This window comes from Leopardus geoffroyi, chromosome B4, assembly GCF_018350155.1.
Source record: "Leopardus geoffroyi isolate Oge1 chromosome B4, O.geoffroyi_Oge1_pat1.0, whole genome shotgun sequence".
NCBI lineage: Eukaryota > Metazoa > Chordata > Mammalia > Carnivora > Felidae > Leopardus > Leopardus geoffroyi.
This window is the reverse complement of record NC_059341.1, coordinates 136,411,993-136,437,397: the sequence shown is the minus strand read 5'-3', so window position 1 is coordinate 136,437,397 and position 25,405 is coordinate 136,411,993. Positions and strand designations below refer to the sequence as shown.

General features: G+C 55.9%; 1 protein-coding gene across 6 annotated transcripts in view; it reads left to right on the top strand.

Annotated features, from left to right (window-relative positions):
• PACSIN2 (protein kinase C and casein kinase substrate in neurons 2) overlaps positions 1–25,405 on the top strand; it is a 135,534-nt gene that overhangs the window by 95,425 nt on the left and 14,704 nt on the right. For 4 of the 6 annotated variants that reach the window (XM_045465623.1, XM_045465621.1, XM_045465624.1 and 1 more), the window contains exons 2-5: positions 393–530; positions 19,176–19,332; positions 21,356–21,591; positions 23,058–23,213. In XM_045465623.1, coding sequence (XP_045321579.1) covers positions 471–530; positions 19,176–19,332; positions 21,356–21,591; positions 23,058–23,213 — 609 coding nt within the window. In that variant the 5' untranslated portion in view covers positions 393–470. Of the gene's footprint in view, positions 1–392; positions 531–11,458; positions 11,480–19,175; positions 19,333–21,355; positions 21,592–23,057; positions 23,214–25,405 lie in introns of those variants that run through there. The other 2 variants (XM_045465619.1, XM_045465620.1) reach the window with 2 other exon arrangements.

Here is a 25,405-nt window from a genome sequence, read left to right as displayed (position 1 = left end):
GGCATATAACACATGTGTGTTATATGTGTTTATTGATTTTCTCTCACCTAAAGGGAACGTTTGAGACTGCTCTGTACTAAGGCAGTAATGGATACGGAAGTCGTGTGATGGCCGTGACTTGCTTCTTACCTTAAGAATTTAAGGGGCACCTGGGTGGCTCAGTCGGTGAAGCGTCCGACTTCAGCTCAGGTCATGATCTCGTGGTCCGTGGGTTCGAGCCCTGCGTCAGGCTCTGTGCTGACAGCTCAGAGCCTGGAGCCTGTTTCAGATTCTGTGTCTCCCTCTTTCTCTGACCCTCCCCTGTTCATGCTCTCTCTCTCTCTGTCTCAAAAATAAATAAATGTTAAAAAAAAAAATTTAAAAACCACAATGACGTGCTTTTTCTTTGACAGGTTTGTCTACGGATTTTGAGCATCTGAAGTTGACCTCTGCGCTAAGCATTGGCCGCTGCTCCCTCACTGTCCGAAGAGATGTCTGTCGCTTACGACGACTCCGTTGGAGTGGAAGTGTCCAGCGATAGCTTCTGGGAGGTAATGCCCATGCTTGCTTCCTCACGTGTGCAGAGAGCAGGCCGATGGTGCCTGACAGGCCTGGCTTCTCCCGGCCGGAACTGGAGGAGGAGATGAGCGTACCCCAGATAGGCCCTGTCTTCGGGGTCAGATCCAGGTGGCGGCAAGGGTGGCTTGGCTGTCAGTGCAGGTGGTGAGCTGACCTTGCCAGGAAGGACTGATAAAGCAGCGTTTGTCAGGGTCTTAGCGCCGTGTCCATTCTCGGATCTTCGCTTTTGTGCTTAGCCGTGTTGTGACTTGGCTCTGTGTATGCTCGTTGCGGGACTTGGCCCAAGAGGCCGCGTGGCTTCTGAGTCGTGTGGAAAAATGGACGGTGGTGATGTGACACCATGCTGGGACAGTGCAGGCTGTCCAGGGGGCCGAGCAAACCGCCTTGAGCTGTCAGAGCATCTTCCTGTGCGTCTAGGCCCATGAGGAACTCCTTCCCTGATTAGAAATTTTGTGGAGGTGGGGGGGGGGGGGGAGTTTTGTTTTCTCTGGAAGTCACTCTTCCTGAGCCCATTTACTTTTTTCTGCCTGCTGCTTAAAGGAAAGTCCATTTTTGTTCTTGGGGCAAAACCCCTGGAACTTTCCAGGCAGCGGTGGGCTTAGTGGAGAGAGCACCAACTTTGCAGTTAGAAAGATCCGGATTCTGTTCCCGACTGTGCCATCGCTAGCTGTGATTTCGGGCAAGTGGCTTGACTGATAAGAGCCTCAGAATCTTCATCTCTAAAGTGGGGGTAGGGGGTGCCTGGGTGGCTCAGTCAGTCAAGTGTCCAGCTCTTGATTTTGGCTCAGGTCATGATCTCACAGCGTGTGGGTTCGAGCCCCATGTCAGACAATGTGGAGCCTGCTTGGGATTCTCGTTCTCCCTCTCTTTCTACCCCTCCCCCACTGGCGTGCACGCAGTCACCTGTGCACGCGCGCTCTCTCTTTCTCTCAAAACTTATAAATAAACTTAAAAAAATAGAGGATACTGGCCTTCGGGGAAGCTGCAGGATGAAGTGAGAATACAGACGTCAGCACCCATGTGGGTGCTTTCCAGGCAGCAGAGGCGCGAGTGGCGTGAGATATAAGGAGGAAGCGCTGGGGTTTGCTGGGGACTTGGATGAATTAGTTTTATAAACGGAGATTGAGTAGGTGTATCGTTTTGTCTGAGAACAAACACCATCTGATATTATTGTCTAGTAGAGACAGTGATCACAGGTGCCCAGTGTTAAAAAACGTGAGCAAGGAACTCAAAGTTCTGTTAACACTTTTCTTTCCTATGTGTTGGCCAAAAGGTCATTATTGACTTTTAGCTGAATACTTCACCTTATGAAAAGTCTGTTTCATGAGCAGCTACTACGTGCTAGGTCTTGTGAGACTCCAGTGGGAAATGGGACAGTCTGAGTCCTTACCCTTCAGCCTCCCTGGTGGGTATCCAGGCCAGAGCTCAAATTTCAGTAGCCAGAGAGGTACACCTGCCTCAGGAAACATTCCTCAGAAGGCCCTAAGAGTCACAGGGTGACAACAGAGTCACGGTTGAGTCCGGCCGCCGCAGCAGTGGCTTCCTGGCGTTGTTAGGAATGTCCTCACGGCGTGGGGGTTGTGGGGCATCCGTGGTGGACTATGTGAAGCTGTGTTGGAACAGGCAGTTACAGAATACAGTCTGGAGGTGCCTCCGGGACAGCGCTGGAATTCAGGACTGCCCCCCGTGCAGGTGCAGGTTCAGGTTCACGGGCAGACGGGTCTCGCTCGCCCCCAGGAGGGAGACTGTGGCCTTGCCAGCTCATGGCCAGCCAGCGATGGCTGTGCGGAGCCCTCCCGTGAGCTCCGGTGAGACCGGGTGCGTCTGGTGGGGACAGGTCCTCGTTAGTTTCGACCCTGAACCCGAACTAGACAGAATCCTTTAGCTGTGGGGAAACTTTTTGTTTTGTAACTGTGGTGACATAACCACATTACCGTCTGGTACTAATCAGCACCTGCCTTGAGCTGGATGACGGTGCAGAGAGAGGTCGGCACACACCTTCTGAGCCATAGGCCAGGAGAGGCACCGGGACCGGTTCAGAGGTGCGGCCTAGGCTCGACTCCTGGGTCGTCACTAACTACATAGGGGTGGAGGGTGGGGGCGCTTGGGGCAAGTTACTAATTTTTCTTTGCCTCAATTGCCCAATCTGTAAGATGGGGGTAAAAATGGTACCTATATCCCAGTATTGTCGTGAGGGTTCCAGGAATGAGCGTGTGGAAAGCGGAAAGGGGGCTTCAGGACAAGTGCTGGCGGGGAGCTCTGTCCCTCCGATGTGGGCGCTGGGGGTCAGCACGCACGCAGCACATCACCTGTTCCTGCAGGGTGCATTTGGCGGCATCGTTTGAGTTCCCAGTCGATGGCTGAAACTGCTCTGGGGACATCAGGGATCTACATATAGGGCTACTGCAGAAGCCTTCAGCTGCTGCTTTGAAAAAAAAAGGTTGAAGTTGCCAGTATATAGTGTCAGCATATATTAAATCGAGTGGCTTTAACAGGTCCTATCGCTGATTGAAGCTCTCAGGCTCCCTGTTAAATTCTTAGCTGCGATAACGTCCACGGCCAAGAACATCTTTTGCCCGAGGAATGCTAAGGCCAACGATTTATTTTCTAGGCAGGGTCAGCTCATCTTGTGATGCTGTCTCTGAAATCACTTTTCAGCTTGTATAACTCCATGCTGCCCACCTCCTCCTCCTCCGGGATGGGTGTTTGCTGAAGGGTGGCGCGATCACTCAGGGTGAACCCGCCCCGTCAGGCTCTGAGTGGTGTAGGTGCACGCGGCCAGCTGCGCATCTCTCCAAGCTGCCAGCAAGGTCGCTCTTGCCCACGAAAGGTGTCTTCTCGCTGTTGTGACCACAGACCTGTACAAATCTCAACACAGCCTTGTGGTCTCAAGGTGGAGAAGTCCTTATGCTCAGTCTTGCTCCTTTCTGCTGAAAGGTACTCACTGGAGTGGGTCATTCCAGAAACCTTTTCTGCATGCTGGCCATGTGCCTGCGCAGGAGGGACATGACCCCACCCTCCAGGAGCCTTTGGCTGTGACCTTTGGAGGTAAGCTCCCGTGGGAAGAGACCGACACTAGACAGATCACTGTGTGGGCTGCCGGAAGGCTGGCTGGAGAGTGCGGCGGAAAGTGGGGCTCCCCCTGGGGGAGGGGCAGGAAGGGTGCTTTGGAGGACGAGCGGGATTGGTACTCACTCCGCACTCACATGTTTGCTAGATGAGCGAACAGGTCCTGATCTGTGGGAGGACAGATGACCCACAGGAACTAATATCAATGCAAGTGCTTGTGGGTATTTGGAGGGGACATTTTGTGTATCACCCAACACAGAATGAGCCATTTAGAGAAGAAGGGCCCCGTGGGGAAGGCTCTGGGTGGAGAACGGATGCTGGCCTCCACGGGGTCTGAGGGCCGTGGGACCAAGCCGCAGTCTGCCTCTGGGCGTCGTGGCGTTCAGAGGAGGAGAGCCTGCTGGCTGGAATCACCAGGGAAGGTGTGTGGGGTGGGTAGGGCTGGACTTTGAGTCGGGAGCAGGGAGATGGGGCAGGCTTCTGGGTTGGAGCAAAGTCTGGAGGCTGGAATGAGCAGGGCCTTGCAGAGGGCTGAAGACCGGGAATTCTTTGGAGGCGGGAAGTCATGTGGGATTGGGTAGGTTGGGGCCGGGGGGCGGGGGTGCTGTTCAGCAAGCGGGTGGCTTCTTCGGCAAGTTGGAGCCTGGCACGTCCCCTCCCCACAGGCTTCCCGGCGAGGGTGGGGGGCTCGGTTACCTCTGGCAAGTCTTCTGGCTCTGGCTCTGGCTCGCTCCAGAAGCCCGAGGGCCCTCCCACCGTGTCTGCTGCTTCTAGGCCCTGCTCCTGGGTCTTCTCTTTGGCTCTGGGGCCGGTGCACTGAGAGCCTCGGCTGCGAGTTGTGGGGCTTTTCAAGTGTCACCAGTGCTTCCTAGGAGAGCCTGGCCTCCTCTGTCTTCGGGGGCTCCGCACACAAAATGGCGGGTTTGTCACCTGCAGGCCTGCTGCTGCCCGGGTCTCCGAGGACCCCTTGGTGGCCGGGCTGGGAGGGCCTACTGCTAACTTCAGAAACTGGGCTCTGAATCCGCCTCATCCCCGAGGCAGGGGTTCTGCTCAGCCGCCGGTCATATGTGCGCTTAGAGCTCACATCTCCCCGGAGAAGCCAGGCTGGGGCTGACCCGTACCGCGCGCTCTGTGGGCGCCAAGAGCCTTGGAGGAGAAGAGTATTTGGGAGATGAAGAGGACAGAAGTGTCTTGCTGTAACATGTTCTGGGAACCTTGGCCCCCGAAGAGTCGGCAGGTGCCTCCTTCACAGAAACCTCCCCCTGCAGCTTCCTCTCGGACTGTGGAGACGGGGTATCACTTGCGGGCGTTTCCACACGCAGTGCCGTTTGGCCTGGAAAGTTGTCCGCGTGGAACGGGGTGCGCTTCTCCCGTCCCTCTAGACGAGTTTCGTAGGTAACATACTCAGAAGATGCCAGTGCCCTGTGTCTGTGGCTTCCGCAGAGCCTGATGGCGGCCGCCGTGGTCCAACCCTGGGCTGAGTCCACGGTCTTGAGACCCCAGAGCCAACATTTGCCATGTCGGGCAGTCACAGGGCAGCAGGGGGACGGTGAGCAGAGGCACAAGGCACATGGAAACAACAACCTTGGTGCTCTGTGGCAGTGACCTATTCCACTTGCTCTCCGGCCACCGCCCTGACGTACGCAGACCTGGACGGAGTTCTCCTCCGCGTGACGGCCTGTCTGTGGGTGCGTCGGCTTTGTCGTAATCCCACCGTGCTCAGGCCTAGCTTCCGGCAGGCTGGTGGCAGGCCGTAATTTCCCTAAAGTTTCTAATTCATTCATTCTTTCAGGCAAACTAGTACCTGCTGCGTCATGATGGAGGGTCAGGGCCCTGGCCTCCCCTGTGCTGTGTTCAGTCTGTTCTCTAGCCTGAAGCCAGGGCGGCTCATCCAGAAAAGCAAACCTGTGCGATTCCTTGCCCTGGGGATGGGAAGCTTCTGTTTTCTGCATCACCTCCACAGTGGAGCCATACTCGTTAGCATAACTAAGACCTAAGCCCGTGCTGGCAGCTGCTGAACCACCTGGTCCTTCCTGAGCGGCACTGCCCTGGGCTTCAGCTAAACGGAGCACCCCCAGGCTCCCGTCCACAGGGCGCTGCCTGCCTTCCTCGTGGTCTTTCCTCCAGCCTGATCTCCGTTTCCTTCCAGCTCCTTCTCGAGGCAGTCTTCCCTGACCCCTTCTGGCGGGGCTCAGGCGGCCTTCCCGCAGGCCCATCCAGCGTGTAGTCTCACCCTGTGCGTCTCCCTCTGGGCTCTGAGAACCTGAGGGCGAGGACTCGATTCTCCATCCTCAAATTCTCACGCCTGGGTGTCTGGGACTTAGCACGGTGCCTGACACGCTGAATGATCGTTGACTGGATGCATGAGTAAGTCAGAGAAAGGAAGAGGTTTGATGCTAGGTGGTAAGACCTGCTCTGCTCATAAGCTTGCGTGAAATATTTGGAATTAAAATATGTGTGCAAATAACCACAATAGTGGGCAGAAATCAGTCTTTCGGTGAACAGTTATAGAGCGCTGCCATGTGCCAGGCCCCGTGCTAGGCCTTGGGGACACGGCATGAATAAAACAGATACAAGGGCCTTTTAAACGGTCCAGAGCAAATGCTTTGAGGATGCGGAAGGGGCTCCCCTCCCCCCACCCCGAGTGGGCTTGCCAGGGCTGTGTTAGAGGTCGCTCTGGGCGAGCAGGGACTTTTGTCCCCCTGCCCCCGTGTCCCATGCGTGAGCGTGTACTCGCTGCTAAGTCACCCAGCTGTGTGCGCATAAGCTATGTGCTTACGGTCCGTGTACTTTTAGCAGAACGTGTTAAAAGGAACGTTAACCGACAACGAGAAGTTTAGACATGAAAAACAGTGATAACGGCTAGCATTTAATGCACCCGTGCTCTGTGCCAGGCCCCTGCTCCGGCTTTGTGGGTGTTCTCAGTTCTTACAACTGCCTTCTGAGATGGTCATCTCCACTTTGCAGGTGGAGAAAGCGAGGCTCGGGTGGTTGGCGGATGCCCAGCTTCCCGGAAGTAGTCAGTGGCAGAGCCAGGGTTTGGGCCCAGGCGCCTGCCTCTGGAACTGCTCTCTCGCCCCAGCTCTCAGCCTCCCGGGAGCTGCTTACAGGAGAGAAGTGTCCCTTTGCTCTGAGCGCCACACACTTAATGCTTCTGCTTCAGCGTGAAGACGGTTTGGTCCTGTCTGGTCGGACCCTGGCGCCGCTGTTCGCGAGCGTGTGACCCTTGGGCTCAGAATAGAGAGACAGCCTGCCCGGGTTCCTAGGCGGACCTCTCCTCCTCGGGATGCTTTCGGGGATTATAGTCAGCCTCCACAGGGCCTGGCCGTGATTCCCGAGCCCCGGGGAGTGTGGCCTCCTCGCTCACCCGCTTCTCGGCCCTGCACGTGCATGTTACGTACACGGGAACGGGCTTGTCCCCCCCATCCAGACTGCACGTAAGGAGCCGTTCCTTGAGAGAATCGAACACTCAAGGTGCTTCGCGTGTCCTCTAAAGATAAATTATTCTCTTGTTTGATCTCATTGATGTGAAAGCAACTTGTTTAAGCCATGTAAGATACAACATTTTCCCTTTCTACTCAGTAAATAAATAGAATTACCCAATTTTAGAGCTGGTGGGCTCTTGAATGCTCAATTAGGCCGTGCTGGCTTAGTTCCATGGAGACATTTGTATGCAGACGTTTGGGGCTGGAGCTGAGGGGCCCAGTCCTGGAGTTAAGGTGAGGCAGCCCGTGTGTGTGTGTGTGTGTGTGTGTGTGTGTGTGTGTGTGTGTGTGTGTGTGTTGTGTGGGGTGGTTGCAGGAATCATGAAGGTAGAACCAGGAATTCTGAGGCAGGGGACTCAGGGAGGGGTGGGGGGACTGTGGAAGCGGGATTTGGGGAGGGGCTGGGCCTGGAAGGAAGGGGGCACCGCCTAGAGGAAGTGCTGTTCTCACTTTTCCAGTCCGGCAGTCTTCCCCCCAGGGTAATTTGGCTTTGTGCCCCAGGGGTTCACCTGCTGTCAGCTCTCTAACTGTCCCTGCCCCCTTTCACTGTTAGGGCTTCCGACAACAGCTGCCAGCGAGCCCTGGCTGGCGCACCTGGCAAGACCCGGCTCACCATCCAGGTTAGCGGCAGCTCTTACGGCAGTGGGGTGCCCCTCACCCAGCGCCTGCCTGGGGTGAGGGAGACTCAGGGAGGGTAGTGACCTAGTCACTGGGCAGCTGTGTTCTCGTGCTGTTTCCCGGGCACTCAGCTGAAGGGTGAGCGTGTGTGAGCGCCAGGGTGGAGTCTTGGGGGTGATGGCTTGCAGGTGGGGCGTGTGCTGTGCTCGGGACAAGTCCATGGGTGTCGCCGGGCCTTTGCTGACGCCGAGCATCGCCTGCTGAGGGCGCAGAGCACAGTGAACCTCGCTGGCCACCCTAGGAGGAGGTCAGCTCTGAAGTAACTTTGTTTAAACGCATCCTTCCTCTCGACACGATGTGTTCTGCCTTCGGAGTTAGACCTGAGAACCGGGATTTCTGGGATTCTGGGTCTTCTTTTTTTCGTTCGTCATTTGGGACATTTAAAGATCGATAAGGGGGCGCCTGGGTGGCGCAGTCGGTTGAGCGTCCGACTTCAGCCAGGTCACGATCTCGCGGTCTGTGGGTTCGAGCCCCACGTCGGGCTCTGGGCTGATGGCTCAGAGCCTGGAGCCTGTTTCCGATTCTGTGTCTCCCTCTCTCTCTGCCCCTCCCCCGTTCATGCTCTGTCTCTCTCTGTCCCAAAAATAAATAAAAAACGATGAAAAAAAAATTTTTAAAGATCGATAAGCAGTTGATCTTCCACGGTGCTGAAGGCTGGGATTTGTGCTTTGAAACTGTCGAGCGGTACAGGGTGCCGTGGCAGGGTAAGGAGCCTCATTTCTTCACCCTCCTACTTTGTGAGCACAGTTCCAGGCACGGCCGGCAGGGCCGGTCAGCATTGGGAGCGAGAGCTGAAAACCGGATCCGGGACCGGAGCGAGGCCCCGGAGTGAGACGGGACTGGCGCTGGGTCAGAGGCAGCCAGAGCACAGATCGGGCTCCCGGAGCCCCGCCAGGTGAATGACATTACCCCCTTTTGAGGAGGCGGAGCCCGGTGAGGTTAGGGCCGGTTCAGGGGAGCACCAAGGTGGGGAACTCCTAGATCCTCTGGTTCCAGTGCAGGGTGAGTTGGGAGCCCAGATGGTGGGTGAGCCCAGCTGGAAGGCAGCGGGGAGAAGTGAGGTGGAGCCCCGTAGAACAAGGGGCGCCAGAGCACAGCTTGCAAGCAGGCACAGACTCGAGGGTTTTCCAGAGCGAGTCCGCGCTCCCCGGTGCTTTCAGGCTTCCAGCAGATTGCACAACCCTGAAGTCGATGGTGACCCCGTTCGGAAAGGGAGGTTCAGAGTAGGGGCTGGGCTAGGCTGAGACAGGAGGCTCTGCGCTGGCACCGTGGGGCCCCCCTGCCTCTGTGTGCGGGATGTGGCAAATGACGTGCGCCCCACCAGGCACGTGGGTGGGGAAGTGGCGACACCCCAAGGCCCAGGCCTGGAGCGCTCCAGGCCTGCCTGGGGCACGGGTAGACCTGGGGCCGAACTAACTCGGATCCTGGGTTTGAAGGAAAGCCTCGTCAGCATGAGTGAAGCAGCCGCGGGGCTCTCTGCTGCTTTCTGCTTAAACGGCTCTTTCCAGATCGGCACGAGTGTTAGTGACATCCGTCATCCCTGGAGGTACTCTCTGGTGGTGCTCCAACAGTCCATTCCTTTTAGTTTTGTGAGGAGAGCTGGAATGGCTCACTGGATTAAGACCTTGGTAAATAAAGGATCACGAGTTACTTCATTGCCCGTGTGTCCAGCTGAGCGCTTAGCAACTTTGCCGTCCCTCCCTGTGTGCGTGGAGCGGGGATTCCCGCTCCAGCGGCATTCGGGCATTGAGAGGATCTTACGGGGTGCCCTCTGTGGGCCTGGCCTGGAGGACGGAGAATAAAGGCACGGTCCTTGCCCTCGGAACCCACTGTGTTACCGCATTTGGGCTTGTAGCTACATGTGTCCATACGGGAGTAACGAGGGAGGGTGAGCTGGGGTGGGTGGGGGGGCAGTTTCCCCGAGGGGGTGGCGTCTCGTGTGGCTCATGCTCCGTGGGGCCTTGATATCCTGCCTCAAGCCTTCAGAAAGCAGCCTTGCCCCTCAGAGTTCTCTTCTGCTCTTGCCACAGACACCCTTTCCTTCAGGCAACTCCGATGACCCAGGGCATTCCTTCCAGAACTTGTCACCGTCTGTAATTGTGTTATTTATCTGACCACAAACCCCAGGAAGGTAGGGACCACAGAAGTTTGTATCCCTCGTCCCTCCCACAGTTCTTGGTGCAGTTAGGTGTTGATGACACATCGGTGTGTGGCAAGAGGGTGGCACCAGGCTGTCAGAAATTGAGGTATGAGGGCTTCAGGGGCAGCCGGCCAGCTGGTAGCGTTGACAGACCCTTCCATTAGAAATCCTCTAATTGAGAAGGGCCCTTGGAGGTCATCTGATCCTACGCCCCCATGGACAACCTGCGGAAATGGCCCGGTCTTGTCCAGCGATGCCTGAGCCCGGCTAAGAGTGCACCCGACCGGGAAGAAACCGGTCCTAGCCCAGTGTGTTTAGTCCTTACGAAATCAGTTCTACTTCTGCCTTACAGCGGAAGGAATAGAAACGTGGGGAGAGAGACCCACACAAGGCCATTTGTTTCGGGGCAGGCCTTTGCCTCTCCCTCCTGAGAGGCGGCCACATCAGAGAGGGCTGGGGGCTGGGGGACTCAAACCAGGTAACAGAAGCTCATTCAGCCAATCTCCCCACCGTCTGCAGGCCTGTAGTTAAGGAATCCCAACAGAGTCATTTTTCATCCTTGTCTTTCAGAATGTCCCGGAGCCTCTCCGTGTACTTTATCAGCTTTGGATAAAACATTTGACTCTGATTCCATGGACTTGCCGGGAGGGAGGGACAACACCAAGGGCTTTTCCTTCTGTCCGGTCAGCTCCGCACAACTGGTTCGCCCTTGAACCTGCCTTTCCAGGATGTGCAAGGAGCAGTTGTGGTGCCTGGGCCTTCAGTGTCCCAGGTTAAAGGGCATAATAAGCCTTCTGGGCATGAAATCGAGGTCATCTTCGGCAAGTGGTCTTAGTAGTTTACAGATTTGGGGTTCCTGATGAGCCTCAGTGGCACACAGTGGAATCAGGAACAGGGCCCGTACGTTACTTCTCTGTCTTGAACTCTGCTGTGGCCTTCCCTGGGACCCATAAGGCTGGTTGGAAACACACACATCACTTGACATTGACTCGTTAAGTCTTGGCTTTACTCTCTCTCTTCTCAGCCCGAGGAAGGTTCTGGAAGGCGGGCTCTTCCTTTTTCTGGCTGCACGATCGTGGGCGACTCTGCCTCTTTAGACCCCAGTTTCCTTTTCTATAAAATGGAAACACTAATGGTATCCACTGCTGATGATTGTCACGGGAGGGGACACATGTAGAGCTGTTTTACACTGCCTGGCACAGCATTGACATGCTCTTTTATGATGCTGCTGCTGCTGCTGAGAAACACTCATTGTGATGCCTGTGGCCAGCGGCTTGCAGTCCGGCTGGGGCAGGGAGGCGGCGAACATGCACGATCGTGACCCGTGTGGGTCGAGCTGTGGCTGCAGGCCATGGGGACAGTGTTTGGAAGGGCTCTCGTGGCCCCCACGTGGACCAGCAAGCAGGAGCCTATGGTGGGGAATTGGCCCCACCTGTCTGCAAGTGCAGGTGCTACAGGTGCTCCCCCTTGGTGGTCCTGCAGGGACAGCTGGTCTCAGGGAAGCCTCCCTGGGGAAGACAAGTTGCGCCTCATTAGACAGCTGGGACTGGTAGGTGGGATGCGACCCAACACCCACGTCCTTCACCATCTCTCTCCCTGCCTTTGACACTAGTCCCTTCCCTTCTCTAGTGTTGTGGCTTGTGTTAGCCCGGGTTCTCGTAAACTTGATAGCCTTGCTTTGTGTGCGGCTGTTTTTAATTCACACCGAGGCTGTCATGCTGCCCACCGTTGCCGTTCTGTTTCCTTCTGTTCGTGAGGTCCGTGCAGGTCGCAAGGTCTGTACCCCAGTCCTGCACTTTTCCCGCCGCTTGCCTCCGCCTTGGTGTGCCACACCTCCCCCCCCCCCCCCACCATTCACCCATGCATTCCCCAGGGTGAAGACTCCTGTGTGCCCACAGCCCAAGAGAACATTTCTGTGGGGATGACTCAGGAACAAAATCGCCAGGTCCTCACAGGGCATGTGTCTGCTTAATGACTTAATTACTGCCTGGTTGTTCTCAGGCCTGCCTCAGGCTACCTTCCCCCAGTGTATACAGTAAGGGTCCCATATGCCGTATGCCCCCCTGCCCCACGCTTGTCAGTTCCCACTCTCTGGGGTTTGCCAGTCTGTCAGGTGAAGAGCCTTGAGATCGTGGGCATTTCCCCAATCACATGAGTGTGAGCGCCTCGCTGCCGTCAGCCCCTTGGACTTTGCTTCTCTCTGAAGTTGCCTGTTCGTACCTTTTGCCCGACTTCCCTCGGGGCCTTTTTCATGTTGGTATATAGGACTTACTGGGATATTCCAGTTTAGCGTGTTGTCAATTTAGACATAGCAGGTTGGGAAACAGTGTTTGTGGTCTGTTAACTTTGTCCGTGGTGTTGGCTTCTGAACAGAAATCCTTAATTTTTGATGCAAAAAAGATGTATTCATGTACATACACACGCATGCATGTAAGCGCACAGCTTTGACTTTTGAAATTTTAAGGATCTTGCCCAGCCCAAAGTCACCTGTATTTTCTTGTAGTCACTTTCTGGTCCTATCTTACATTCTTACTGAGTGCCAGCTGTGTGGCAGACCCCGTGGAAGGCTACAGGGGAAGAGTGGTGGATGAGGAGGTCCACACCCTCTTAGGGCACAGTGTGAGACGCACGGTATTTGGGGGTTGACGTCCTGTGCGCTGCAGGTCTGGCCTGCACAGCTCGGGACGGCAGGAAGTAAAGCTGTCTGGGGGCATGGACACAGGAACTGGCTGGGGAGGGCAGGGTGTTTTGGGGCACAGGCTGCCACTCCCTCACTCTGTTGTGCATCGAGTCGGCAGTGAGGCAGCCACAACCTCACTGGGGCTCCTGGGGGGCCCCAAGTCCATTGGGAGCGTTGGTAGTGTTGAGATGAGCCACGGGCAGGAGGAAGCCAAGGCAGCTCAGGTAGGAGAGTGTGGGCTTTGGGGCGGCCCTGCCTGGCTCCGTTCTCACTTGGGCCATTGGTTTCACTCTGGGACTTAGGCTGTAACAGGTAATCTGTCTGTGATGGGTCTGGTGGTCAACAGCCAAAGAGGAGGGCACAAAGAATAAAATGGAAGGTGTACTTGAGATGACCAGTACATGGTACCTTGTAGGTTCCTCTGACCCAGTGGCCTGTGGTTAGCATAGGTGATGGTAGCTGAGCCTGTACTGGGGCCCAGCCCTGGCACTGGGAGGCCTACAGGTGGGGGGCTCCGAGGAGCTGCGGGTTTGCCTTCGCTCGCCCTGTCACCCGCCTGGGAGCCTGGAGGTCTCACTGGGCTGCTTCCAAATCCTCCAGCTTTCCTGTTGCCTTTGGCCACCGTGCTCTACAGAATGGGATTGGTCCGGATAAGTTGGCTCTAAAGTCAGAGAAGCAGGCATTGTGCAGCGTCCTTGTGAAAGGCAGTTCCAGACTGTTTCCACCCAGAGGATAAACGAGGAGCTGGTGCGACCTGTTTATAAACAGTCCCTCCCGGCACCCCTGTAATTATAAGCCTGCTGGGGTTTGGACAGAGCCCACTGTCTCTGTTCTGATTCCCAATTACCCAGATGTTTCTGCACAGGGATCACTGCACCTCCAGCCCCAGACTCGTCTTAGCTGACTGGAAGCCCAAGGTGTGTCTGACGCTGGATTCTCAGCCCCTGGGGTGGAGGAAAACCCGAGGAACGACTGGAGTCAGACTTAGAGAAAGGGAGAGGTGGGCTGACTGCTAGGGGCTCCCTCCAGGCCTCAGGGTAGGGAGTTGTGGGTGGAGAGAGGATGGAGTGATTCTGATTCCCCGGGGGACAGCGAGCTTGGTGGTGGGGAGGAGTGTGGCCCCCTAGGAGGAGTGGGGGCAGGAGAGCGGCTTCTGGAGGACTCTAGAAGGTGGTGGTTCTGCTCTTTCCAAGCCCAACCTGCATGAATTACAGCCCCCCCCCCCCGCCCCCGGCCAGGTGCCTGGCCACTGGGATCCTGCCCCCACCTGCCACCCGGAGGACAGAGCGGTCCCTTGTCCTACCTTTCCGCTCTCTGTCCCCACTGCTGAGGCCCCAGCCTGAGGAGGTTACGCTCGCACCCTCCTCTGGAAGCTTCGCACTCCTGAAACCGCCCCCCCTCCCCCTCCAGCCCCCCGCCCAGCCCCTGAGCGTGGCACCTTCCAGGATGAACGCCTGACCCTCAAGATATCTCACCATCTGATACCCCCACCCCCAGCTGCACCCAACCCCCCATCGAAATGGCCAGTCGTTCCCTTGCGTTCTGTGTTCCACGTTCCATGCCTCATGGCCAGCACCCCCGGGTCTCCTTGCTGGCAGAGCTTGTCGCCCATACTGTTCTCTCTCTCCAGATGTGTCCCTCTCCTTCTCTCCTTGCCTTTAACCTGGCCAGCGTCCTACTGGTCCTTGAAAATTTGGTTTGGATGTTGCCTCCAGTAGACCTTCCCCACCTCTCACCCCTCCCCTTGTCTGGGCAGCCCCTGAGGAAGGGGGGTGCCCCAGCCCTGCACCCAGGGACATGTGTGGTGAGTGTCTGCCTTTAGTATCTTGGTATCTGAGGGGGTGAGCCTGAATTTAGAGGAACTTAGAAACATAGGTGGCCTCAGACCCTACCGGGCTTTCTGTGAATAAATCAACTGATAATAAGGTTTGGAAGAAATCTTGTTAAGTTTTTAAATTTCTACATAAAGTTATCTGCCATTTGGCTATCTCAGAACAAACCAGTGTTTTCTTTTGTTTTGTTTTTAACATTTATTTATTTTTGAGACAGAGAGAGACAGAGCATGAACGGGGGAGGGTCAGAGAGAGGGAGACACAGAATCGGAAACAGGCTCCAGGCTCTGAGCTGTCACCCCAGAGCCCGACGCGGGGCTCGAACTCACGGACCGCGAGATCATGACCTGAGCCGAAGTGGGCTGCTTAACTGACTGAGCCACACAGGCACCCCATAAACCAGTGTTTTGAAAAGCAAGAGAGAGGGGCACCTGGGTGGCTCAGTCGGTTAAGCGACCGACTTCGGCTCAAGTCACGATCTCACGGTTCATGAGTTTGAGCCCCATATCGGGCTCTGTGCTGACAGCTCGGAGCCTAGAGCCTGCTTCAGATTCTGTGTCTCCCTCTCTCTGCCCCTCCCCTGCTTGTGCTCTCTCTCTGTCTCTCAAAAATGAATAAAAACATTAAAAAAAAACTATAAAAAAAAGAAAAAAGCAAGAGAGAAACTTTTAAACTACCAAACTGGTAAAGCAAAAATAGCTAACCATGTATGTCCTCACTTTATCATACAATCGCTGTGTCACATATTTGCAAATTAACTTTTCTTGCACTTCAAAAACCAGTCGGCATTATACCTCAATTTTTTTAATGTATTGAAACAAAGAGAGCACACTCTGTCAAAGAAGACATATGGGCGCAGACAGGAGCGAGAAAAGGCTGTCAGCATCACTAGACGTTAGGAAGGTGCAAATTAAAATCACAGTGAGACAACTGCCACGTACTAAACAAAATGGTAAAATATTACAAAAATAAACCCGACGCGGCGCCAAGTGCCAAGGAGAGCACAGAGCAGTCGCAACCCTCGTACCCTGCAGCCGGGAGGCGAAACGTGCAGCTGCTTGGGGTCACGGTTTGGCAATTTCTTACAAAGTTGGATGTGTGCTTATCGTATAACATTCCCACTCTTAAGTGTTCGACCTGCCCAGGAATCTTTGTAGCTTCTTTATTTGTAATTGCCCCAGACTGAAAACAACCCCAGTGTCCTTCAACAGGACGAAAGGGCAAGCAAGTACATGGCAGTGTCTCCACACGATAGAACAGCTCTTGGTAGTAAAAAGGAATGAACTACTGACCGAGACAATAACATGGAACCGGCTCAAAGGCCAGGCCACATGCTGGGTGGTTCCATTTATCCCGGACGTCTTGGTAAAGGGTGTTGGGGAGGAAGAATTTCCTGTGCCCTTCAAGGTCCTTCTGGCTGGACTAAGAATCAAATTGACATGAGGCAGATTAACAGAAGAAGAAAAAATTTAGTTTGTACACTTGGGGAATCTACACAGACGTGGCATATTCCGAAGACAGGCAAAGCGAGGTATGTCTGTCATCCTGAACGAAGGAGAAGGGTTAGGGGTCTGGGGCTTCAAAGGGAAGGAATGTAATTCACAGGTAAATGAAAAAGAGTCAATGTTTGGTGGACAGATGTTTGCCGAGCCGCCAGGAAACAATGGGACAGAGAGAACTTTGATCAGACAGGCCTTCCTGGGCCCTTCTCTGTCCACCACACCTAGCTCATAGAATAACGTTATCTGTGGCATACGGTAGCTTTCTTCCTGGAGCAGGTCCTCAATCCAGATCCTTTTTAGGCAGTGGGGGGTCGGGGGTGGGGGAGGTAAAGAGCTTTTCCTGAATCTGTTGGGGTTTGATTGCTTTTTAACTCAAAATAATCTTCATGCCACAGTGGCCTGGCTTGGGGCGGCCTGACCTTTGCCCCCACAAGGGACGCCAATCAGATCAGTGGTTGCCGGGGCTATGTGGGGCAGAGGCTGACTGCAGGAGGGCATGGGAGACAAGGCAGGGAAATGGAAGTTTCTGTACCTTGATACGGTGTTGGTATACACAGCTTACATGCATCTGAACTCGTCTAACTGTATCCCTGTGAAGGGTGAATTTTATTATACGTAGATTATATTTCAGTCTAGAGAAACAGCTGTCAGCACCCTGACCGCCAGGACCTTGCTCAGGGGAGCGGGAAGGCCACATCGCTCTGTCACTGGGCAGTTTGTGCAGATGTTAATAGTACTTCCTGGTGAACGTCCCTGGGTGTAGACTAAAGGGATAGGCGTCTCGAGCCCATATGTAGCCTTTTAACGGAGGAAAGCCCAGTAGGGCAGACGTTCCTAGAGCATCTCAGTGCCTGTTGTCATGACCACTCCCTTCTCCCCTTGGCCTCAGCAGTGGTCACAGCGGCCAACATTTAAACCCAAAACACGTGATTCTGGAAACGTCCTGCCTGCATTCCTTGCTGCAGCTGGGAATGCGATTTCAGATTTCAAGAGTTGTCCTTAAGTACGAACAGCAGCTGAGGTACTGCTCAGGACCTGGCTTGGACCAGCGTGTGCCTTCTTAACAGATACCCTCTTCTGTTCCCTAAAATTTTTTTACGAGGCTTTTGAAAAGCAGAGGGGTGGGTAGGTTTCTGGAGAGCCAACACGCTGTGATCTTGATTACCAGTTTGGATATCGTTGGTGACAGGTGAAAGCCAGCTCCGCGTCACGGTCTCACGTTGCCTGTCGAGCCTGAATCGAGCTGCAATGATCTTAGCCCTTGTGGCCGCCAGCTCAGCGACACAGAGTTGTGTTTTGTTGGCTATTTATTTATTTTTCCATCCTGCTATAGATTTCAAAATGACAGTGGGACCCTATTTTAAAGGGAAGTGAGCACTCGGTGTCACTTCCAGCTGGTTGTGAAACGCTTGCTTTTTGCCTCGCTAATGACAGGGCCTGCTGAGGATACAGTTGAAAGCTGCCCGTCTTGGTCAGGAGCAACCGCCTGGCCGCGTGCTCCCAGAGCTGTGCGTGCACTTCGGCGTCTGGTGGAGAAGGCTGCCCGGGCCGCCTGGCCTCCGGGGCTCCTTGCTGGTCCCCATGGGAGCGGGGTCCTCTCTGGCCTCAGCGACAGCCCTTCCTGAGGGGCCAGAGCTCCTCCCCTGTTGCCCATGCCCTTCCGGGGGCCCCCGTGTTCTGTCCCTCTTCAAGGACTTCACCACTGCCCCCCTCCCCTCGGTTAGTTCTGCTCAGGGCAGGAGAAACTCTAGTGTGAACTCTTCGTAAACCGGAGTTCAACAGGCTGTGCCGTTGTCGGTCTCCGCAGCCTGCCCGGGAGAGCGAGGACTGTCCCCTTTTGTGTAGGAGTGGGACCTAGTCCTCTGTTCTGCAGGAGCTTCCAGACTGAGTCTAAACAGGGGTGAAATAGGAGAGGGATCAGCCAGCAGAGAGACCTTCAGAAATGGTAAAGTTGGTAAAAATTGGTGAAGATTTTGGAAGCGAGTGGGAAGGAAGGGTTGGAATGGCATGATCGTTTCTCTGCCACATTTCCTCCAGCACCCCAGTGTCCGCGCTGCCCTTCTAGGTGAGGTCTGGTGAACACTTTGATCCTCACTCCAGTGCAGCCACTAATATTTCTTAATTCTTCTTTTATATTTGATAGTTTATTTAAAAACTTTTTAATGTTTATTTTTGAGAGAGAGAGAGTAGGGGAGGGGCAGAGAGAGAGAGACAGAGACAGAATCCGAAGCAGGCTCCAGGCCCCGAGCTGTCAGCACAGAGACAGATGTGGGGCTCGAACTCATGAACTGCGAGATCATGACCTGAGCCGAAGTCAGATGCTTAACCGACTGAGCCATCCAGGCGCCCCTATATTTGATAATTTGATAATTTAAACGAGCTAGTCTCTCTTTTCATATGTGAGAGAATGTAGTCCAAACTCACCTTAACACTGGTCAAAGCAGAGAGGAGCCTGAGCTTTGCCATGGAGACGGTCCCACCCGGAGCCGTTTGAGGTGCTGCCTTCAGCTGCTGCCCCGATCTTAGTGACCTAGGTCATCCCCTAAGCCCTGGTTTTCTCATCTTCTTCCTACTTGCCATGGCAGGGCAGTACTTGCAGGTGCAAAACACCTGCTGTGTTGCCTGGCACATAGTAGGTGCTCAGAAGGTGGGAGAGTGTTGAGGGCTCTAATCGGGAAGTGATAATAATCCAGCATGGGATGATGTTAAAGTGGGAGGTGCCTGAAACCTGTTTATACCAGTGATTTTCCAAAGGTCTTTAGCCAGTTCTGTAATATTAATTATAGAATCATTTAGATCCAAGCCACTAAATTATTATTATTATTACTATTATTATTATTATTATTATTATTTTTATCTCTCTAGTCAGACATCACTTGCTCCAGGAGCTGTCCCTGACTCCTTGGTCTACATGAGATGCCCTTCTGGGCACCTTCAGCTCGCCATTCCCTCCACCACAGCCCTGCCTGTGCTGGTCTGTCCCCCTCCCTGGCCCGTGGTGTCAGAGCGTGGACGTTGGCCACGTGGTTTTTGAGCTCTGAATTTTTTTTTTTTTAATGTTCCTGCCAGTAATAAAAATGGGGAGCTTGTCATCTAACAACGCAGGGTGCCTTTTGAGTGGAAGAGTGGATGAGCCCGGCTGGCATGGGGGCTATGCGTGCAGCCGCGGGGGTGAGGCCTGCCCCAGTCCCAGGAGGGGGCCCGGCCTCACCGTGTGGTTCTGTCTCCTAGGTTGGGAACTACAAGCGGACGGTGAAGCGGATCGACGATGGCCACCGCCTGTGCAGCGACCTCATGAACTGCCTGCACGAACGGGCGCGCATCGAGAAGGCGTACGCGCAGCAGCTCACCGAGTGGGCGCGGCGCTGGAGGCAGCTCGTGGAGAAGGGTAGGGAGGCCGCCGCCCCGGGGGGCAGCGGGGCGCCATCACCCAGCAGCACGGGCGGGGTGAGCTCTCTTCCCCTTTCTTTGCGGCACGGGGCTCCTCTCTGCAGACAGCACCCAAGCTCCCCTCTGCGGAGCCCCGGTCATCCGTAGGACATGCTACGCTTGCCAGCCTAACCCGGAACGGCGCCTTCGGGACCCAGACTCGAGTCAGCGCTCTCATGGCAGAGAGCTGGCTGCTTTGCACGGCGGGTCCGACACAGAGGGTTGTTTATTCATAAGCTTGGCTGTGTAGCAGATCAGGAAAGACTAGATGGTGACATCGCCAGGCTTTCTAATTTGGAATTTTAACAGGAATAACTAGAGGTGTCGTATGGTGCGCGTTCTGCCCCCGCTCCCTCCCTAGCAAAACGCTCAGAAGATTCTGGAGTTTGGTGAACGACTGCTGCCGTAGATATGGATTGTGCTCAGGACGCACCTCCCAGCAGTAGAGGGGGGCTTGATGGCTTCCAGGGTTTCCTGCGACAGAAGCCGGTTGGTGGGCTTTCTCAGGGTGTGCCGTGGGGCAGGCCCTTTCCCGTGGCAGCCCACCTCAGAGGATGGGGAAGTCAGGCCGCTGGCCTCGGGGTCCGGCGGGGGGGGGGGGGGCCGGGGCCCCAGGCAGCTTCGGCCCGGTCTAGACCAGCTGCCCGTGTCTCCCCTGTTGCTGAAACTGGTCGTCGGTCAGGTGGGGGTGGTTAGCACAGTGTCTTGGCACAAACAGGTGCCAGGGAGTGAGGTGGTCACGCACGGGTGACGAGGAGCCGTAACTTGTTACTTTATTTCCACCTCTTGGGGTCCAGCTGCCAGCACCGTCCCTTGTGTTGATTCAAAACTTGAGGCTCACAGAGCACCGTTGCCCCCCTCACCGCGTGGATCCCACCACCGCGTGGCAGACCGAGGCGGGACAGGGAGCAGCTTGTTCTGTAGACACAGGGAGTCGAGGTTCAGAAGGGTTCACACCCCCCACGGCTATCCACCCCTCCGGTGCCTCTCTGTGTCAGTACGCAGCTCAAACAGCAATTGTCCCCCTCAGATTCCGTCACAGCTTCTTCCTCCCTCACCTGAGGCCAGCACCCCACACCCTCAACAGAGTGACAGGCCGATTACGAGCTTCTTTCCTGAGTGCAGCGTGCGAGGGGACCACTGTCTAGAGATTTCCATCTGGCCAGAGCAGCTTCCTGCCTCCAACTGTCCTTCCTCTCCCCAAGACAGGGCTTCCATTCTGCTGAGGAGACAGTCCTCTGTTTGACGAGCAGCTCTCAAGTTCCTGCTCTGAGCCAGGCTCCTCCTGGGAGTGAATGAGAGAGGTGCTGGAGAGCCCCCCCGCGGGGAAGAGAGAGGCCTCAAGAAGGGGGAGAGGTCAGCTCACTTCAGAGGCACCTCCTTCTCCAGCCAGCCATAAGCATATTATAACTTTCAAGATGCTAGGGCGCCTCGGTGGCTCAGTTGGTTAAGTGTCTGACTCCTGATTTCAGCTCAGGTCACAATCTCCTGGTTCATGAATTCAAGCCCCATGTCAGCCTCTATGCTGACAGTGCTGAGCCTGCTTGGGATGTTCTCTCTTTCTCTTTGCCTCTCCCCCCCCCCCCCCCAATAAATGCATAAACCCTAATAAATGAATAAACATTTTAAAAATATTAATTAGGAAAAAGAAAAACTTCCAAGATGCAGAAATTCGAGTTTTTAAAGAGCTTAGTGACTCTAAAAAAAGGAAATGTGGGTAATCCCCTGATTTCCCTAACAAAAGAATGGCTGAGTACATCCAGCTTCGCTTCCTTTTTCTTTCTTCATCCCAGGCTGAAAAAGGAACAGCCACTGAGAGAAAAAGATCTGAAAGAACCCAAAGGAAACCTCTTGGCCCAGCAGAGGCTGCTGGGCCTAGAATCCGGTCCTCACAGCAGAGACAGGTTAACAGAGCAAATCCCCACGGCAGGGCCCTTCTGGGAGCCGCGGGCGAGTAACCAGCAGCTTCTCTCCTGTGCCAGGGCCCCAGTACGGGACGGTGGAGAAGGCCTGGACGGCGGTCATGGCCGAGGCGGAGAGAGTGAGTGAGCTGCACCTGGAGGTGAAGGCCTCACTGATGAACGAGGACTTCGAGAAGATCAAGAACTGGCAGAAGGAAGCCTTTCACAAGCAGATGATGGGAGGCTTCAAGGAGACCAAAGAGGCGGAGGACGGCTTTCGGAAGGCGCAGAAGCCCTGGGCCAAGAAGCTAAAAGAGGTGCATGCCTCCTGCAGGCAGCTCCCTGCCCGGCCCGGCACCCCTGCTTCCTGGCTGCTCCCCCCCTGACTGCTTTGGGCAGCGGTAGAGATGGGCCACCCCTCGGAGGCCCGTGGTGGCTAACATTTACTCCAGTTCAAGACACCAGAGTCCCTTTGGGCTAGTAGAAAGGATTAATTTGAAATGTTTCTTTTGTATGTGTTTTTCTCTGAAATTTGCAAATGATACTGATACTGGTTTTTCCAAACGTAGCAACCGAAGCCACTGAGCCTTGCCCAGCCTTGGCTCACGGGAGGCTCTCAGACGCGCACCCCTGCCCTCACCACCCGCAGCTCGCCAGCCCCATTCCTTGGGTGGCCGTGCTGCTTCCTTCCTTGCCCGTCCCCCAGCTTTTCTCAGGAGCCATACTGCCTTCCTCCTCCCCAGAACCTCCCAGAACAGACCTCTGTCTTCGGGTTGTAACGACAGGCTCTCCTTTTCTCTGTTGTCTCAGCCTTCGCCACTCTCCTTTCTTCTTGTCCGCGGCCTCATTTGTAATGATTATCCCCCTCATGAGGCCACGGTTACAAAACTCTTTCCTCTCTAGAATGAACTCTGTGACTTTGGCTTAAGCAGGGAAACATCTGTGAAGTAAAGATACACACATCCAGGGGCGCCTAGGTGGCTCAGTCGGTTGAGCGCCCAACTTCGGCTCAGGTCATGATCTCGCAGTTCATGAGTTCGAGCCCTGCGTCGGGCTCTGTGCTGACAGCTCGGAGCCTGGAGCCCGCTTTGGATTCTGTGTCTCCCTCTCTCTGCCCATTCCCCAGTTGCACTCTGTCTCTCTCTCAAAAATAAACATTTAAAAATTTTTTTAAATATGAAAACTTTAAAAAAACTTAAAAAAAGAACTATACAGACATGTGCACATATATGCGCCTGTGTGCGTGCGTGTATATATGTGAGAGAGCCGTGGAACACGTGTCCTGTGACTCTGCCTCCTAACACCAGCCCCTCACGTTAGCCCTGGAACTTTGTATTCGCTGTTCCAGCTGCCTGGCATGCTCTTCCCGCAGACAGCCACACCTCCTTCCCATTCCTGCTCCGTGGCGTCTCTCTCGGCCGGCTCTCCCCAGCCTCCGTATGCAGCTCGGCACGGCGTCCCCTCCCCGCTCTTCTCTCCTCCTTGGCACTCATTACCCTCTGACTCTGTTCTTCAGCCGTCTCTTGTAGTTGCCTCTCTGGCTGGACGGAGAGCTCCGTGACAGCCCGGGGCCTTGGGTGCCGCACCCCCGGTGCCCAGGAGGGCGCCCGGCCCCAGGCAGGCACCGCGCCAGCGTCTGCCGGATGCCCTGTCGCGATCGTGCGGCGCAGAGCTCTGCACCTGCTCCTCCCTCTCGTCTGGGTGGCACGAGCAGAGTCTGTGGAGCCTCTAGTCGGGACTCTGTGCTCCCGACGTGGCGCTCAGGAGCTCCCTCTCCTTGCAGGTGGAGGCAGCAAAGAAGGCCTACCACGCGGCGTGCAAAGAGGAGAAGTTGGCCACGTCACGAGAAACCAACAGCAAAGCAGACCCATCCCTCAACCCCGAGCAGCTTAAGAAGTTGCAAGACAAAGTAGAAAAATGCAAGCAAGATGTTCTTAAGGTAAACCGGGCACAGCTTTTCCACGCTGAACGCGCGTGCCTCAGCTGGCCACCCGTCTGGCCCACAGCCTTTGTCGCCGCTGGAGCGGATGCGGGGGGAGGTGCCACGGCAGCGGAACCTAGTGCTGTCCTCGAGAGAGTTCCGCAGTGAGCCCCTTCCCGCGGCCCCCCCGTGCCCCGCTCAGGACCGGGGCAGAAGCGAGTGCTGGACAGGCAGAGGAACGGGCCATTCCTCCACTTGGGGAAGGGCGGTGGGGCTGCTGCCAGGCGGGAACAGCTTGTACGGGACGTGGAGGCGTGAACGTCAGTGGCAGGGAGCTGACGTCTGAGCTGGCACAGGGGGTTATGATGTCCAAATTGCCAGTGGTCTTGCAAGGCAGGCAGTGAGGAGCTTCTGACGCTGCTAACAGGGAACCACTGAAAGAAGGTTCCAGAACCTGGGGAGGGCACAGGTGTGGAGGAGGACCACAGCTTACAGGGATTGCTCTGGTGGTGAGGGGCAGGAGTCCCATGGCAGGACAGGAGTGCCTGGAGGGCCCAGGGCACTGTGGCCATAGGCGGGGTCGAGGGAGCAGGGCCCAGCGGTGAAGGCCCCGGAGAGGTGCAGGCGCACAGGCAGTGTGGCATCCTGGGTGCCCTCTGTGCAGTGCCGTGGATCAGAGAGCGGACGGGAGGGCGGTGTGGCCGTGAGGGCGCTCGCGGAGGCCGGAGTGATCCTGCCTGGAAGGCCCGGGGCACGCGGTGCCAATGCTGGACAGGTTCACGTCATTTGAAAGTTCCCAGGAGGTGAGAGCTGACGTGAGCGAGGCCCCGGGCCACCGCCTCTGCTGTGCGGTGAGGGGGCCGGGGGCCGGGGCCGTCAGGGGCTGCTCTGCGGCAGGGCTGAGTGAGGAGACGCCAGCCGGCGTCTGGGGAGAGAGACGCAGAGAAGTGGAGAGGCCCTGCGGCCGGGACAGGACGTGAGGCCGAGGGGAAGCAGGAGCCCTGAGCTGCTCCGTGGACACCCTCCACCGTGTCCGGCTTGGGTGAGCACCACTGAGCCCGGGGACTTAGGTGGTGGCATCTCTGTGTGTGGCTGAGGAAACTGCGTTGGGAGAGGCTCAGTTTTGTGCCAGCTGGTGGTGTGAGCGGGGGATGGCCTGTACCCTCTCTCTCCGCTCCTCGCGGCTCTGTCGTCAGCGTAGCGAGGGGGCGGGGTCGTGCAGAATGTCGTCTGTGGAAGAGCCCATCCCTCAGAGCGAGCACCGGAGCCTCTTGGGGAGCAAGCCCCCACTCCCCGCTCCTGGTTCTGGACCTGGGGCAGGGCCAGGAATGTGGGGTTTTAGAGCAGCTGCTGCCTCCGCTGTGGGATCGGGTCAGGAGCCTGGGGCTACGCGCCGAATAGGGAGGGCACCTGGGCTCCGGGAACGTGGGGCCGCTTCTGCCAGGCGCCCAGGACGGTGCCCAGAGGAGAGATGCGCCGTCCCCACGCCGGGGTGTGGGTGTGAGGGAGAGGTAGACACATACCTTTCCTGTTTTATTTCCAGCCGCTCCGAACAGAGTTCACTAAATCAGTGCTTCGGCAGAACAGACGCAGGGTCCGAGGTCAGATGTAAGGCGCCTGTCAGGATGACTGGGCCACGTTGTAGAGATTTTCCTCCTGGCTGTGCGGTCTGGTCGGTGACCTTGAAGCACGGTGGTCCTCGTAGGCCGAGAGCCAGCCCAGAGAGGAGGGCACCCCCACCCCTACCTCCCCTTCCTGAAGCGGTTTCCAAAAGCTAACACTGACTGGCTGCACACGCCCTTCTGCATTTCTTACCGGTCAGGCAGTGACTGCGCCTCGCGGTATCCGTCAGAAAGAGCTCCTCACGTTCAGTGCTAAAGGTCACCGTCCACGGAGAGCGAAGGCTGCTTCTCGTTTTGCTCCACGGATGTTTACTGGGAACTTTCTAAGTGCTCTGTGCTGGGGATTCCCCAGTGGTGGTGATCGCGCTCTCTATCTGGCCTTTGCTGGGGCCGGACTGTTTGTGAACACCGGCCACGTGCCCGGGGAGCGTCTTGTCGCCACCGGGTGCCCCGGGGTGCCCAGGGAGGCTGCTGTGTTGAAGTATCCCAGAGAAGTGGTTGCTCTGTGTCGCCCTGATGGTACCGCTGGGCGCCGGGTGTTTAAACTAGAGCTTCGGGTCTTCGGGCCTCCGAGCTAGTGATCCCACA